The sequence below is a fragment of the Chelonoidis abingdonii genome, chromosome 6 (assembly GCF_003597395.2).
Source record: "Chelonoidis abingdonii isolate Lonesome George chromosome 6, CheloAbing_2.0, whole genome shotgun sequence".
Taxonomy (NCBI): domain Eukaryota; kingdom Metazoa; phylum Chordata; order Testudines; family Testudinidae; genus Chelonoidis; species Chelonoidis abingdonii.
Window position 1 is genome coordinate 49482556 of NC_133774.1, and position 12381 is coordinate 49494936.

At 46.3% G+C, this 12381-nt stretch overlaps 1 protein-coding gene across 1 annotated transcript in view; it reads left to right on the forward strand.

Moving 5' to 3' along the window:
- The window catches only part of ANKRD31 (ankyrin repeat domain 31), a 131736-nt gene that overhangs the window by 62281 nt on the left and 57074 nt on the right, over positions 1-12381 (forward strand). The window contains exon 12 of the mRNA XM_075067009.1: positions 1732-1876. Within this exon, the coding sequence (XP_074923110.1) occupies positions 1732-1876 (145 nt within the window). The remainder of the gene's footprint in view (positions 1-1731; positions 1877-12381) is intronic.

A 12381-nucleotide genomic window follows, 5' to 3' on the forward strand; every position in this document is an offset into this window, starting at 1 on the left:
CTGTAACCAGGATTGCGCTCAATGGCTATGCCAGAAGCGACCTGTTCTAGCCGCCCGAATCTGCCGAGTCCAGCGAGGCTCAGTGAGGTTCTTGCCCCTTTTCCCCTCTCGAGGGGGCTAACTCCGATCGGGAGTCCTGTGGGATCAGCTCGTGAATTTGCCGACCGCCTCCCAGGTGTTGAAGGAGTATCGGCTTAAGAGGGCTTGCTGGTTCGCCACGCGGAGCTGAAGCCTCCAGCAGAGTAATCTTCGGCCCAACAGTCATGCATTTGGCCTCCCTGGACTTTGGCGCGGGGGCTTGTTGGCTGTGGCGCTCTCGCTCGTTGACCGACTGTACCCACCAACGAACAAGGGGCGGCGTCGGATTGGCAGTGGGGTCACCCCCAAGTATCTCGTCCAGCTCCTTGTAAAAACGGCAGGTCGTGGGGGCAGCATCGGAGCGGCGGTTTCCCTTGCAGGCTTTGCAATAGGCAGTCCGCAGCTACTTCACTTTAACCCTGCACTGCACCGCGTCCCGGTCATGGCCCCTTTCCAGCATGGCCCTTGATATCTGCCCATTGGTATCGTAATTCCTACGCTTGGAGTGCAGCTGTGACTGCACAGCTTCCTCCCCCGAAACACTGATGAGGTCCAGCAACTCGCCATTGCTCCATGCTGGGGCTCGTTTGGCACGTGGAGGCATGGTCACCTGGAAAGATTCACTGATTGCACTCCACACCTGGCTGAGCAAGCAGGAAGGGGATTTTTAAAATTCCTGGGGGATTTAAAGGGCGGGTCACCTGAGGCCAGGGCAGCAGAGTGCGAACTGATGAGCAGAGTGGCTGAACAGGCATTCTGGGATACCTCCGAATACCTCTGAAGGCCAATTACAGCGCTTTTGGTGGCCACACTGGTGGAGCAGTGCTGCATCACCAGCGCTGCAATCATTATACCCCAGGCAAAGCAGGAGTACAGCCAGCACTGCAGCCAGGGAGATGCAGTGCTGTATGTGCCTTGCAAGTGTGGACGGTGAATTAAGTTGCAGTGCTATAAACCCACCACCAGCGCTGCAACTCTCCAGTGTAGCCAAGCCCTAAATTCTCCTTCACCATTAGCTGAACAGGAGAGGCAGAGACTGAACTGGGTCAGTGACAGAATTACCTGCAAACTGTGAATTTAGAAAGTGGTCTCCTAGTGACTAGAAGAGGGTGTGACCTAGTCCAAGAACTAAACTGCCTCTTGGATATGCGGAGAGAGAGAAACAAAACCCCACTTGTGCTGAAGTGAGGGAGGGAGGAGTAAGTCCCAAAAAGGAAATCATTAAATTACAAATTTTCTAATACTTAAAAATAATTGTTCTACACACGCTTATTGGATAATGAGTAAAATTAGACAGAATTACAATGGCCTTAATCATGACATTAACCTTTTAAAAATAATTTAAGAAATAGCATGTTAACAAGACACTCTATTACTGGACCTTGATTTTAGAAGGCCAGCTGGTTATTCACTGAAGCAATGAAAATGAAAAAAATAAATGGAATGCTTTGGAACAAACTTGTATTTAGAGGAATGTTTGGGGCGCAATAACTGGTTTTGGTAAATTCCATTGCTGGGAATTTTGAAACTCTAATGGTATTTTAACACTAGTGGCAGGTATTTCTGTGTACACCACAGAGAAGAATATATGAGGAGAGAGGAGTGGAAAATAAAATATTAGATGAAAAAGTATCTGAAAAGTTTTACCTCTAGGTGGCAGAGTTACTGCTTTGGTATGGAGCTGATCCGTTATTCAAAAATGAGATGGGAAAGTGTGCCTTTGATGAAGCTACTGACCAGCGTATGAAGAAACTGCTTGAAAGTTCTATAACTAAATCTAGAAGAGGTTCAACATCAGGTAGGAATGAGCTATTCTGGCATATTCATTACTATTAGATAGAGAACAACAGAAATCCCATTGTCACATTCCCTTACTTATAGCCAACACTTCTATGGACTTCGCTCACTTGATATACTAGCACAGTGGTTCTCAACCTTTCCAGACTACTGCACCCCTTTTAGGAGTTGATTTGTCTTGTGTACCCCCAAGGTTCATCTCAATTAAAAACTACTTGCTTACAAAATCAGACATAAAAATACAAAAGTGTCACACCACATTATTACTGAAAAAATGCTTACTTTCTCGTTTTTACCATATAATTATAAAATAAATCAAATGGAATATAAATATTGTACTTACATTTCAGAGTATAGTATATAGATCAGTATAAACAAGTCATTGTATGAAATTTTAGTTTGTATTGACATTCCTAGTGCATTTTATGTCGCCTGTTGTAAAACTAGGCAAATATCTAGATGAGTTGATGTACCCCCTGGAAGATATCTCTGGTTGAGAGCCACTGTACTGGCGGACTTGGAGCACAGTCCTCTTGTTGGTTGCCTTCATTAACATGCATGCATGAGATGAAATAAAATGATAAGGTGATAAACTCTGAGCATGTCTAAGTTGTGTATCATTTGTGTCTATTTGAACAGTATATAGACTAAAAATGTTATTAAAGCTAATGTTAAAAAAATTATAAAATGCATAGGCTGAGAAAAGTGTGTCTGTACATCTGAGTATAGTGTTTAGATTATCCACAAATACATTTGTTTTTAAAGTCATAAGATACATATAGTGCATAATCAGCAATAACCCCAATTTAGGTGAATGAATTTAATAATACAGTTTAAATATTTAGCATCCATGTATTCGGATACATTACTCATGAAAAAAGTTATACAGAGAGTTGGTGGTAGAAAGCAAAATATATCAATGAATGAAGGTTGTCCCTCGTAATTGAGAATTTAGGATAGGTTGTCCATTTAGAGAAAAAAAGAATTCATCCGGAAAGTATTTGAGTTACTTTCCCAGCTGTGCTTCTCATCGACACTCCAGTTCATCCTTCCTGGTATTGCCAAAGTCCGGTGATGTGTTCTGTGTAGATGTCCCTCAACCACCTGATGACGTCCAATACCATAAATTGCCACATCAGCCGCGCATAATGTTAACCAACTCCACATTCTCTCAGCACTCACTTGTTACCAGGGTCCCATGCACTCAGGACTCTGATGATCAGAGTGTGAGTTTGGACCTCATAGACCCTAGCTCTCAGGGCATCGGCCAGAGGGGTGTATTTCTCCAGCTTTTGAGATCAGGCATCATGGAAAGCTGGGATCCTGTTTTCGAAGAGCACTGTGACGTCCACCATGATGATCTTCTTCCTGTCCTCATTGGTGATGAGGATGGCTGGTCGCATTTGGCTGTCAGTTCTGGGGAAGGCAGAGTTTGCGGCTACCTTCCCCACAGGTAGAATCATAGAATATTAGGGCTGGAAAAGACCTCAGAAGGTCATCTAGTCCCATCCCCTGCTCAAAGCAAGACCAACATCAACTAAATCATCCTAGCCACAGTTTTGTCAAGCCGGGCCTTAAAAACCTCAAAGGATGGAGGTTCTACCACCTCTCTGGGTAACCAATTCCAGTGCTTCACTACACTCCTAGTGAAATAGTGTTTCCTAATATCCAACCTAGACCTCCCCCACTGCAACTTGAGACCATTGCTTCTTGTTCTGTCATCTACTACCACTGAGAACAGCCTAGCTCCATCCTCTTTGGAACCCCCTTCAGTTAGTTGAAGGCTGCTATCAAATCACCCCTCACTCCTCTCTTCTGTAGACTAAATAAGCCCAGTTCCCTCAGCCTCTTCTCATAAGTCATGTGCTCCACCCCCCTAATCATTTTTGTTGCCTTCTGCTGGACTCTCTCCAATTTGTCCACATCGCTTCTGTAGTGGGGGGCCCAAAACTGGACGCAGTACTCCAGGAGTGGCCTCACCAAGGCCAAATGGAGGGGAATAATCACTTTCCTTGATCTGCTGGCAGTGCTCCTACTAATACAGCCCAATATGCCGTTGGCCTTCTTGGCAACAAGGGCACAGTGCTGACTCATATCCAGCTTCTCATCCACTGTAATCTCCAGGTCCTTTCCTGCAGAACTGCTGCTTAGCCAGTCGGTCCCAAGCCTGTAGCAGTGCATGGGATTCTTCCTTCCTAATTGCAGGACTCTGCACTTGTTCTTGTTCAACCTCATTAGATTTCTTTTGGCCCAGTCCTCCAATTTGTCTAGGTCACTCTGGACCCTCTCCCTACCCTCCAGCCTATCTATCTCTTCCCCCATCTTATTGTCATCTATGAACTTGCTGAGGGTGAAATTAATCCCATCATCCAGATCATTAATAAAGATGTTGAATAAAACCAGCCCCAGGACCAACCCCTGGGGCACTCCGCTTGATACCGGTTGCCAACTAGACATCAAGCCGTTGATCACTACCAGCTGAGCCTGACAATCTAGCCAGCTTTCTATCCACTGTGACAAAGCTCCGAGCCTGTATTGGTGGGTCCCGTGCTTCCTGGCGGATATCGTGGCCTCAGAAGCTTGCTAAGGCCCTCAGTATGACCTCCCTTTCCCAGTGTGGCAGCTTATTGAGCTATTTTCATCACAGACCGGTGTGGGAGGTAGGAAGGTGGAATACCCACAGTCTCTGTTGCTTCTTAGAGCTCCATAGGCACCATCTGGTCTCTTGCCTGGACCAAAGTCTGTTTTCCCTTTCAAAGGGATCTCTGTAGATCATGTGGGGGGGGGGGAGGGAGAGAGGAACCTGGGCCCGCCCTCTACTCCGGGTTCCAGACCAGGTACCCTAATGATAGCAGCTGTTAGTGGCTTCCCTCCTCCACTGACACTGCTTTGATTCCCTGGGCCACTTCCCCGTGCTCCCCTTTTCCAAGCTTCACCCTTATCTCAGGGCTCAGTAATGCTTCCTCTCCTCCATCTCCTTTCACCTGGGCTCCTCTCGAGAGAATTGGAAAGGAGAGCTTTTAAAGCACTATGAGTGGGACCTTAATTGGTTCCATCTATCTCCATTAGCCTAACAGCCTTAACTGACCCTTTGTCAGTCAATTGAGGTCAGGTGCTGGCATTAGCCTAACGACTTTAACTGGTTAAATTGGCATCAGGTGTCTTGATTGGCCTGGAGCCCTTGTATCCAGGGAACAGGGACCTGCTCATTCTAAGGCTGATATACCTGCCTTCCACTACCCTTTTATATCCTTCTGGCCTGAGTCCGTCACACCACCTTATAGTCCATTCATCCAATCCATACTTTTTTAACTTGCTGGCAAGAATACTGTGGAAGACCGTGTCAAAAGCTTTGCTAAAGTCAAGATATCTCACATCCACCACTTTCCCCATATCCACAGAGTCAGTTATCTCATCATAGAAGGCAATCAGGTTGGTCAGGCATGACATGCCCTTGGTGAATCCATGTTGACTGTTCCTGATTACCTTCCTCTCCTTCAAGTGCTTCAGAATGGATTCCTTGAGGACCTGCTCCATGATTTTGCCAGGGACTGAGGTGAAGCTGACCAGTTTGTAGTTCCCCAGGTTCTCTTTCTTCCATTTTTAAAATATGGGCACTATATTTTCCTTTTTCCAATCGTCCGGGACCTTCCCCAATCAAAATGGAAAAGCAGCAGAGAATCCTGTGGCACCTTATAGACTAACAGACGTTTTGGAGCATGAGCTTTCGTGGGTGAATACCCACTTCGTCAGATGCCCAAAATGGAAACATTTTATTCATGTACAATGGCTCCTTTATTTTTTCCCATGACTAACAGCTGGAAATGTGTCCTTCAGCATGTCGTCAACACCAGAAAGAAGACTTTCGCTGATTAGAAGGAGGAGAAAGGGAATGCGTTAGGACATGTTCACCGAGAGAATGAACGCCTCTGGGACAGCTGACACAAAGCTGAGAGTGTGGAGGATTTCACTATCTGAGAAATTAGACATGGACATAGGGAGCAGGAAAGCTTCCAATGAGCAAGAGCATGCGGCACAGGATAAGATGCTTTGGATTATGAGGGACCAAGCAGACATGTTGAGGCATCTGGTTGAACTGCAGGAACAGAAGCAGAAGGATAGAGTCCCTCTGAAAACCCTGGTGGACAGCCAGCCAGCATTGCCTGGCACAGAATCACCGTCCTCCAAGCGTTCCATAAGGCGTGGGTGAAAAGTCCATTATCCCTTTCACTTGACTCAGGAGGAGGGTACAACAAACAGAAGGTGCCTATTCACAGACCTTTGATGGTCTGGAATGCGGTGTTTTGTTACACATCTGAAAATGTTTCTCCCGTTTCAAGTTTACAACCCCTTTTCCCCAAGGTTACCTTTTTTTTCTGTTCTCCCTTTTTACTTATGTTTGTTAAATAAAGTAAATGGATTCAAGAAATAAATGTTCTTTATTGAGTAGAAGCAGTGGGCTTGGGCAGGGCGGGATGTTGGCTTTACAGGAACAGTGATACAATGCAGGTGAAGGTTTAGGAAAAGCAAAATGCAGACAAGCAGCTCACATTACTGGGACCCATAACTGAAATGGCTTTTCAAAGCCTTGAAGTATGCAGTGCCTCTTGCTGTACTCTTCTTATTGCTCTGGTATCTGGCTGCTCAAAAATGGCTGCCATGCGATCTGTCTCAGGTGCCCGCCCCTGCAGAAAAATTTCCCCCTTTTTTCACAGATATTATGGAGCACGCAGCAGGCAGCTATAACCATGGGAGGCTCTTCACTAAGGTCAAACCTTGTTAGTAAACTTCTGCAGTGCCCTTTCAAATGACCAAAGACACATTCAACCACCATTCTGCACTTGCTCAGCCACAGTTGAGCTGTTCATTACTGTTGTCCAGATAGCCAGTGTATGGCTTCATGAGCCATGGGAGCAAGGAATAGGCTGGGTCCCCCAGGATAACTATAGGCATCTCAATGTTGTCAATGTTCATTTAGTGGTCTGGAAAGAAAGTCCCACATTGCAGCTTTTTGAAAAGACCCGAGTTCCTAAAGATGCAGACGTCATGAACCTTTCCCAGCCATGCTACGTTGATGTCGGTGAAACACCCCCTGTGATCCACCAGCGCTTGCAACACCATTGAAAAGAATCCCTTTCTGCTTATGTACTCTTTGGCAAAGTGGTCTGGTGCCAAGATGGTGATATGCATGCCATCTGTCGCCCAACCACAATTAGGGAACCCCATTGCGGCAAAACCATGCACTATGTCCTGCACATTTCCCAGACTCACTACCCTTTGTAGCAGAAGTCGATTAATGGCCCTGCACACTTGGAGCACAGCAGCTCCCATGGTTGATTTACCTACTACAAATTGATTCCACACTGACAGGTAACTGTCTGGCATTGCAAACTTCCAAAAGCAATTACCACTCACTTCTCCACTGTCAAAGCAGATCTCATTTTTGTGTTGCTGAACTGCAGGGCAGGGGAAAGTTCTGCACAAAGTTCCTAGAAGAAGGCCTTCCACATCTGAAAGTTCTGTAGCCACAGCTCGTAATCCCATTCCTGCCAAACGATGCAGTCCTGCCAGTCAGTGCTGGTTTCACAGGACCAGAAATGGTGCTCAACAGAGTGCAACTGCTCTGTGACTGCCAGCAGTAACTGTGAATTGTTTTTTTCAATGGCTTGCAGCAGGGCTGCTTGCAGGACATTGTTATGTTCTGCATGGTGGACCCTACTTCGGATCTGAAAATACTGTAGGAGAAGCTCAAGGTGTTTGAGATGCTCACAGCAAGAGTGCACAACTGAGCAGACTCCATGTTTCTGGGGTTATGGCGTACATACAGCCATTTTAAGGCGCGAAAACCACTGGGTTGTTTGCCGTTGATATGAGGGAGGGAGCACAGTGCATCATGGGATGGTGTAACAGGGTGGTCACCCGCTCCTGCCCTGAAGGGCTTGAAATCAGCCCTGGGACAGGGCTGAGGCTGCGTGAGGGCTGCTGCTAGGGAAAGCAGCAAGCCTCGGCTGATTGGAGAAACAGCCACAGCTGGGGCCATGCCCAGTCAGACTGTAGCTGGCCTTATAAAGGCCAGGGAGGCCAGGAGCTGGAAGGACTCTCCCTCTAGCTCTTGAGGGAGAAGGGCCTAGCTGCCTGAGAGCTGACAAAGGTAACTAGAGTGGAGCAGGGCTGGGGAGAGGCTAGAGGAGCTCAAGAGCTCCAGCTTGGAGAACCCCCAGGCTGCAGGCCTTGATAAGGGCCTGGACAGGTACTGGGGCTACAGAGGGGTACCCTGGGGTAGGTAAAGGCAGCAGGTAGAAACCCCACTTGCCAATGATGAGTGGCCTTTACAGACTGCAGTCTTCCCCAGTGAACAAGGGCTAAATGGTGACTGGCAGTAGCCACTGAGGCGAGGTGGGGAAAGGGGTTTGGGGGTTCCCCGAGGAGGGTCTATGAGGGTACTGCCAGGGGGCAGCACCCAACGTAAAGGGGCACCAGGGTCCGGGAGGGACACGGCAGCCAGCGGCAAGTGGAATATCAGCCTGCAGAGGGCGCTTCGGAACTGGAAAAGCTAATTCCCTGGACAACCAGCAGGAGGTGCTGCATCGGTGAGTCGTCACCCTGCTACAGATGCCAATGCAATGTTCCCATTCTCCTCTGTGACATTGTTTTGGTCCCATGAGGCACTGCACAAACTTCCCAGAACACATTGCGGCAGGTTGTACTTTGGGATAGCTTCCCAGAATGCACTGCTTTGTGCATCAGTGCAGGCACTGCTAGTGAGGACGCACTCCCTCGAGACAATGAGCATAGTGTGTGGCCACGCACAATTGACTTAATTTGGAGGTTCGAGGTTGAATTAGATAAAGTCAACTTAATTTTGTAGTGTAGACAAACCCAGAGACAATGGTGATACAGGAGAGGTCTCATAAACTCTTTGACATCCTGACTGCCAGGATTGCTGCATCAATCACGTGCAGATTCACCCAGTGCTGCAGGAATTTAGATTCTCTGAGGACTTGTGAGTGTCTGATGAGCCAGGGTCTCTGATCTTAATGGGTGCTGAATATCTCTTGGTACCAAGGTCAGCAAGCTCTCTCAAACATTATGTTTTTTCTGGTACTCCATGTTCGCTGGTAGTGTCAGCACCAGGTGAAGATCCTTCCTCCCCTCCAATAGGCTAGTATAAATAATAAAACCCTACACAGCAACATAGACACCTTGACCTCATTAGGCACAAAAGTTTCTCCTCTGTGACACTCCAGTTTAGAATGGCAAATTATCAGGCTATGACGATGCAGAGTTACTCCTGTGCTAGGCTTCAGCCAATCCACAAGCCAGACTCAAGAGTCTGTCCTTCATATCAACCTGTAGGGGATCACAGGCCTCAAACCATGGCCCACAGATCTCCAGGCAGAGTCCAGGCCATGACCACCTCCCAGCAGCTCACCTAACTAACCAGGGAAATAACTTGCAGAGGGCCCCACCCCCAAAGCTCCCAGTTGGGGGAAAAGTCCAGCTCCCCAATTGGCTGAGGTACTCTATATAAAGCAGGAAGAGCCAACAGGAAGTTGTCCAAGCAACTTTAGGAATCCCTGGTTGGCTGCTACTATAGACCTCTTGTGCTTATCTGACTCCTGAGCCCTGCTTCCCTGCCGGTTCCTGTCCCAGACTCCTGTCTACTCCCAGTTCCTGCTGTCCTGCCCTAAGTCACATTCCTGCTTCTCCGCATTAACTTCCATTGGTGTCTCCAGCTCTGACCTTTGGGTTGGTACCTGACGCTGTTTTCAGTTTTGACCTCTGGCTCCAGCCACTAGGCTTGACTCTGGCTCCAACCACTATGTCCAAATGCTGCTTCGACCATTAAGCCTGCTCCTGCTGTTCCCCTAGTCATTGCACAACCTCCCAGAGTTACAAGCAGTCAGAAATGCCTGCATTCACTTCCTTTCATTAATCAGGGGACAATCCATCAAAATCATGACTACCAAAGTGGCCTGCATGTTCTACATAAATCCTCAGGGAGGGGTGAAATCCCCTTCTTTTTGTGCCAAAGCAATAAAGCTGCAGAACTGGTGCAATCACATTCTCAGTTCAACCTTTTACCTTCCAGACATACAGAACTCCATGGCTGATGATCTGACAAGACATTTCTCCTTGGATTATGAGTGGGAGCTGAACCTCAAATCCTCAAACAGATATTCCTGACTTGGGGGTTCCAGAAGTGGACCTATTTGCGACTGCCGCCAACAGAAAATGCAAGAAGTTCTGTTTGAGAAGAGATTTGGGTCTTTTACTCTTGGGAGACACCTTCCTTTTTCCCTGGGCCTTCTTTATGCATATCTGCTGACACCACTGGTTCTGAGGGCATTGAACAAGATCAAACAAGACAGAGCCATTCTAGTTGCACCAGCTTGGCTGAGACAGGTCTGATACCCTTACATGATTCATCTTGCTTTTTTCCAGTGCTGGAGCTTCCAACCATTTTCCATTTGCTGTCCCAGGACTCTGGTCAGTCTCTCCACCCCAAAATGACCATCCTCCAACTGAGAGTGTGGCTCCTTGATAGTTTTTGGGCATAGAGGTTTCCAGTTCAGCAGAGGTAAAACAGATCCTATTAAAAGCAGAAAGAACTCTACTAGAAATACCTACCTTCAGAAATTGAAACGATTTCACCATTGGTGTACCCAGCATCAGTTTTCATCTGTTCATACTTCCCTCTCTGGGGTTCTTGATTACCTGTTGGATTTAAAGAAGTCAGGTCTTTCTGAGAGCTCTGTCAGACTTCATTAGGTGATTGTTATAGCCTTTCATTCCCCTGTGCAAGGATTTTCAGTCTTCGCTCATCCCATGACAAGAAGATTCGTCAAGGGATTGAGTAATCTTTTCCCGCAAATTAGACTATGAGGTTTGAACTTTGTCCTTTTTTGTCTTATGAAACCTCCATATGAGCCATTAGCTAACTGTTGTCTGCTATATTTATCTGAGAAAACAGCATTCTTAGTAGCTATCATTTGTGCCTACAGGACTGGAGAACTAGGAAGGTTAATGGGTAGTCCTCTCTTCATAATTTTCTTCAAGGATAAAAAGATATTGCCGTGCCAACATCCCAAGTTCATATTTAAAATATCCTCCAATTTGCACATTAATCAAGCTATCCGCCTTCCTGTGTACTTTTCAAAGCCTTGCCACCCTAGAGGGGAAGCTGCCCTCCACAGCTTGGACATTAGAAGGGCGTTAACCTTCTATTTGGACAGAACTAAACCATTCAGAAACTCTCCCTCACTGTTTACTTCAGTTGCAGACAGATCCAAAGGATCTTCATTTTCCACCCAAAGACTTTCAAAGTGGGCTTCCTGTTATATTCTTGTTCATCATCAAACTGCTAATATTTAGTCCCTTTCAAGAGTAATGACCCATTCAGCAATCTCCCAAGCTGTCTCTATGGCTGTGAATTTTTTTTCCAAATACTGAAATTTTCAGTGTACACTTTTTCCAAACACTACATGCTGATAAATGACACTAGATCAGATGCGACTGTTGCTATGGCAGTCCTTTCTTCAGTGTTGGATCCCGTTACAAAGCCCCCCTCCACCTTCAGGTGATACTGCTTGGAAGTCAGCTGAAGTGGAGCATCCATAGGGATGCTACTCAAAGAAGGAGGAGAGGTTACTCTGCTTGTGCAATGTGACATACCAGGTACAATCCAGACCAGTAGGGGGCTGTGTTACCCCTGCTCTGCAACCTTGGGTGCCTTAGTGAAGTAGCTCCCACCTGGACCACTCACAAACAGCCTTCTGGCATGCAAATCACACCCTGAGTGTCTGTGTGTAACTGCAGCCTACCAGTCACACTTGGGTTACATTCTGTCTCTCACCAGCCTTGGTTATACTGCAGGGTGACTGAACATAGAAATACATGTTCTGTACTGCCCAATCTCTCTTAGACAGTACACAAATTTTAAATCCATTATTCCTTTAAGGGAATAATATGCCAGTTATTATCTCAAATAGTTATTCAGACCCTTCAATTTAAATACACTGGGCTAGATAAAACAGTAAAACATGTTTATTAACTATGAAGAGAGATTTTAAGTGAATACAAGTAATGAGGCATAAAAGTCAGAAATGGTTACAAGAAAAATAAAGATAAGATGTTTACTAATGTCTAACCTAACAAACTATATTAGATTCAAGCAAAGTTTCTTACCATATGCTTCACCAGATTACTGCCAAAAGTTTCAGGTCAGGACCCCTCTCCCAGAGTCCAATATCTGCTTCCTTTTTCTCTTCATGTGTAATGAATGTGATAGGCAGGGAGAAAGAGAGAGGGATATCTTGGGATGTTTGTCTTTCCTTTTTATAGTTTCAGTCCCCCTCTTGAAAAATATTTCCAGCTGGACATCAGGAGACCAAGAATCTATGTGGAAGGATGTTCCCTGCTGTTTTTCCCCACCTTTTTGAACTTCCTTTGTCTTTCCTTCCTGCTTGATGACTCTGTTTATTGCTTAAATGCAAATTAAGCAGA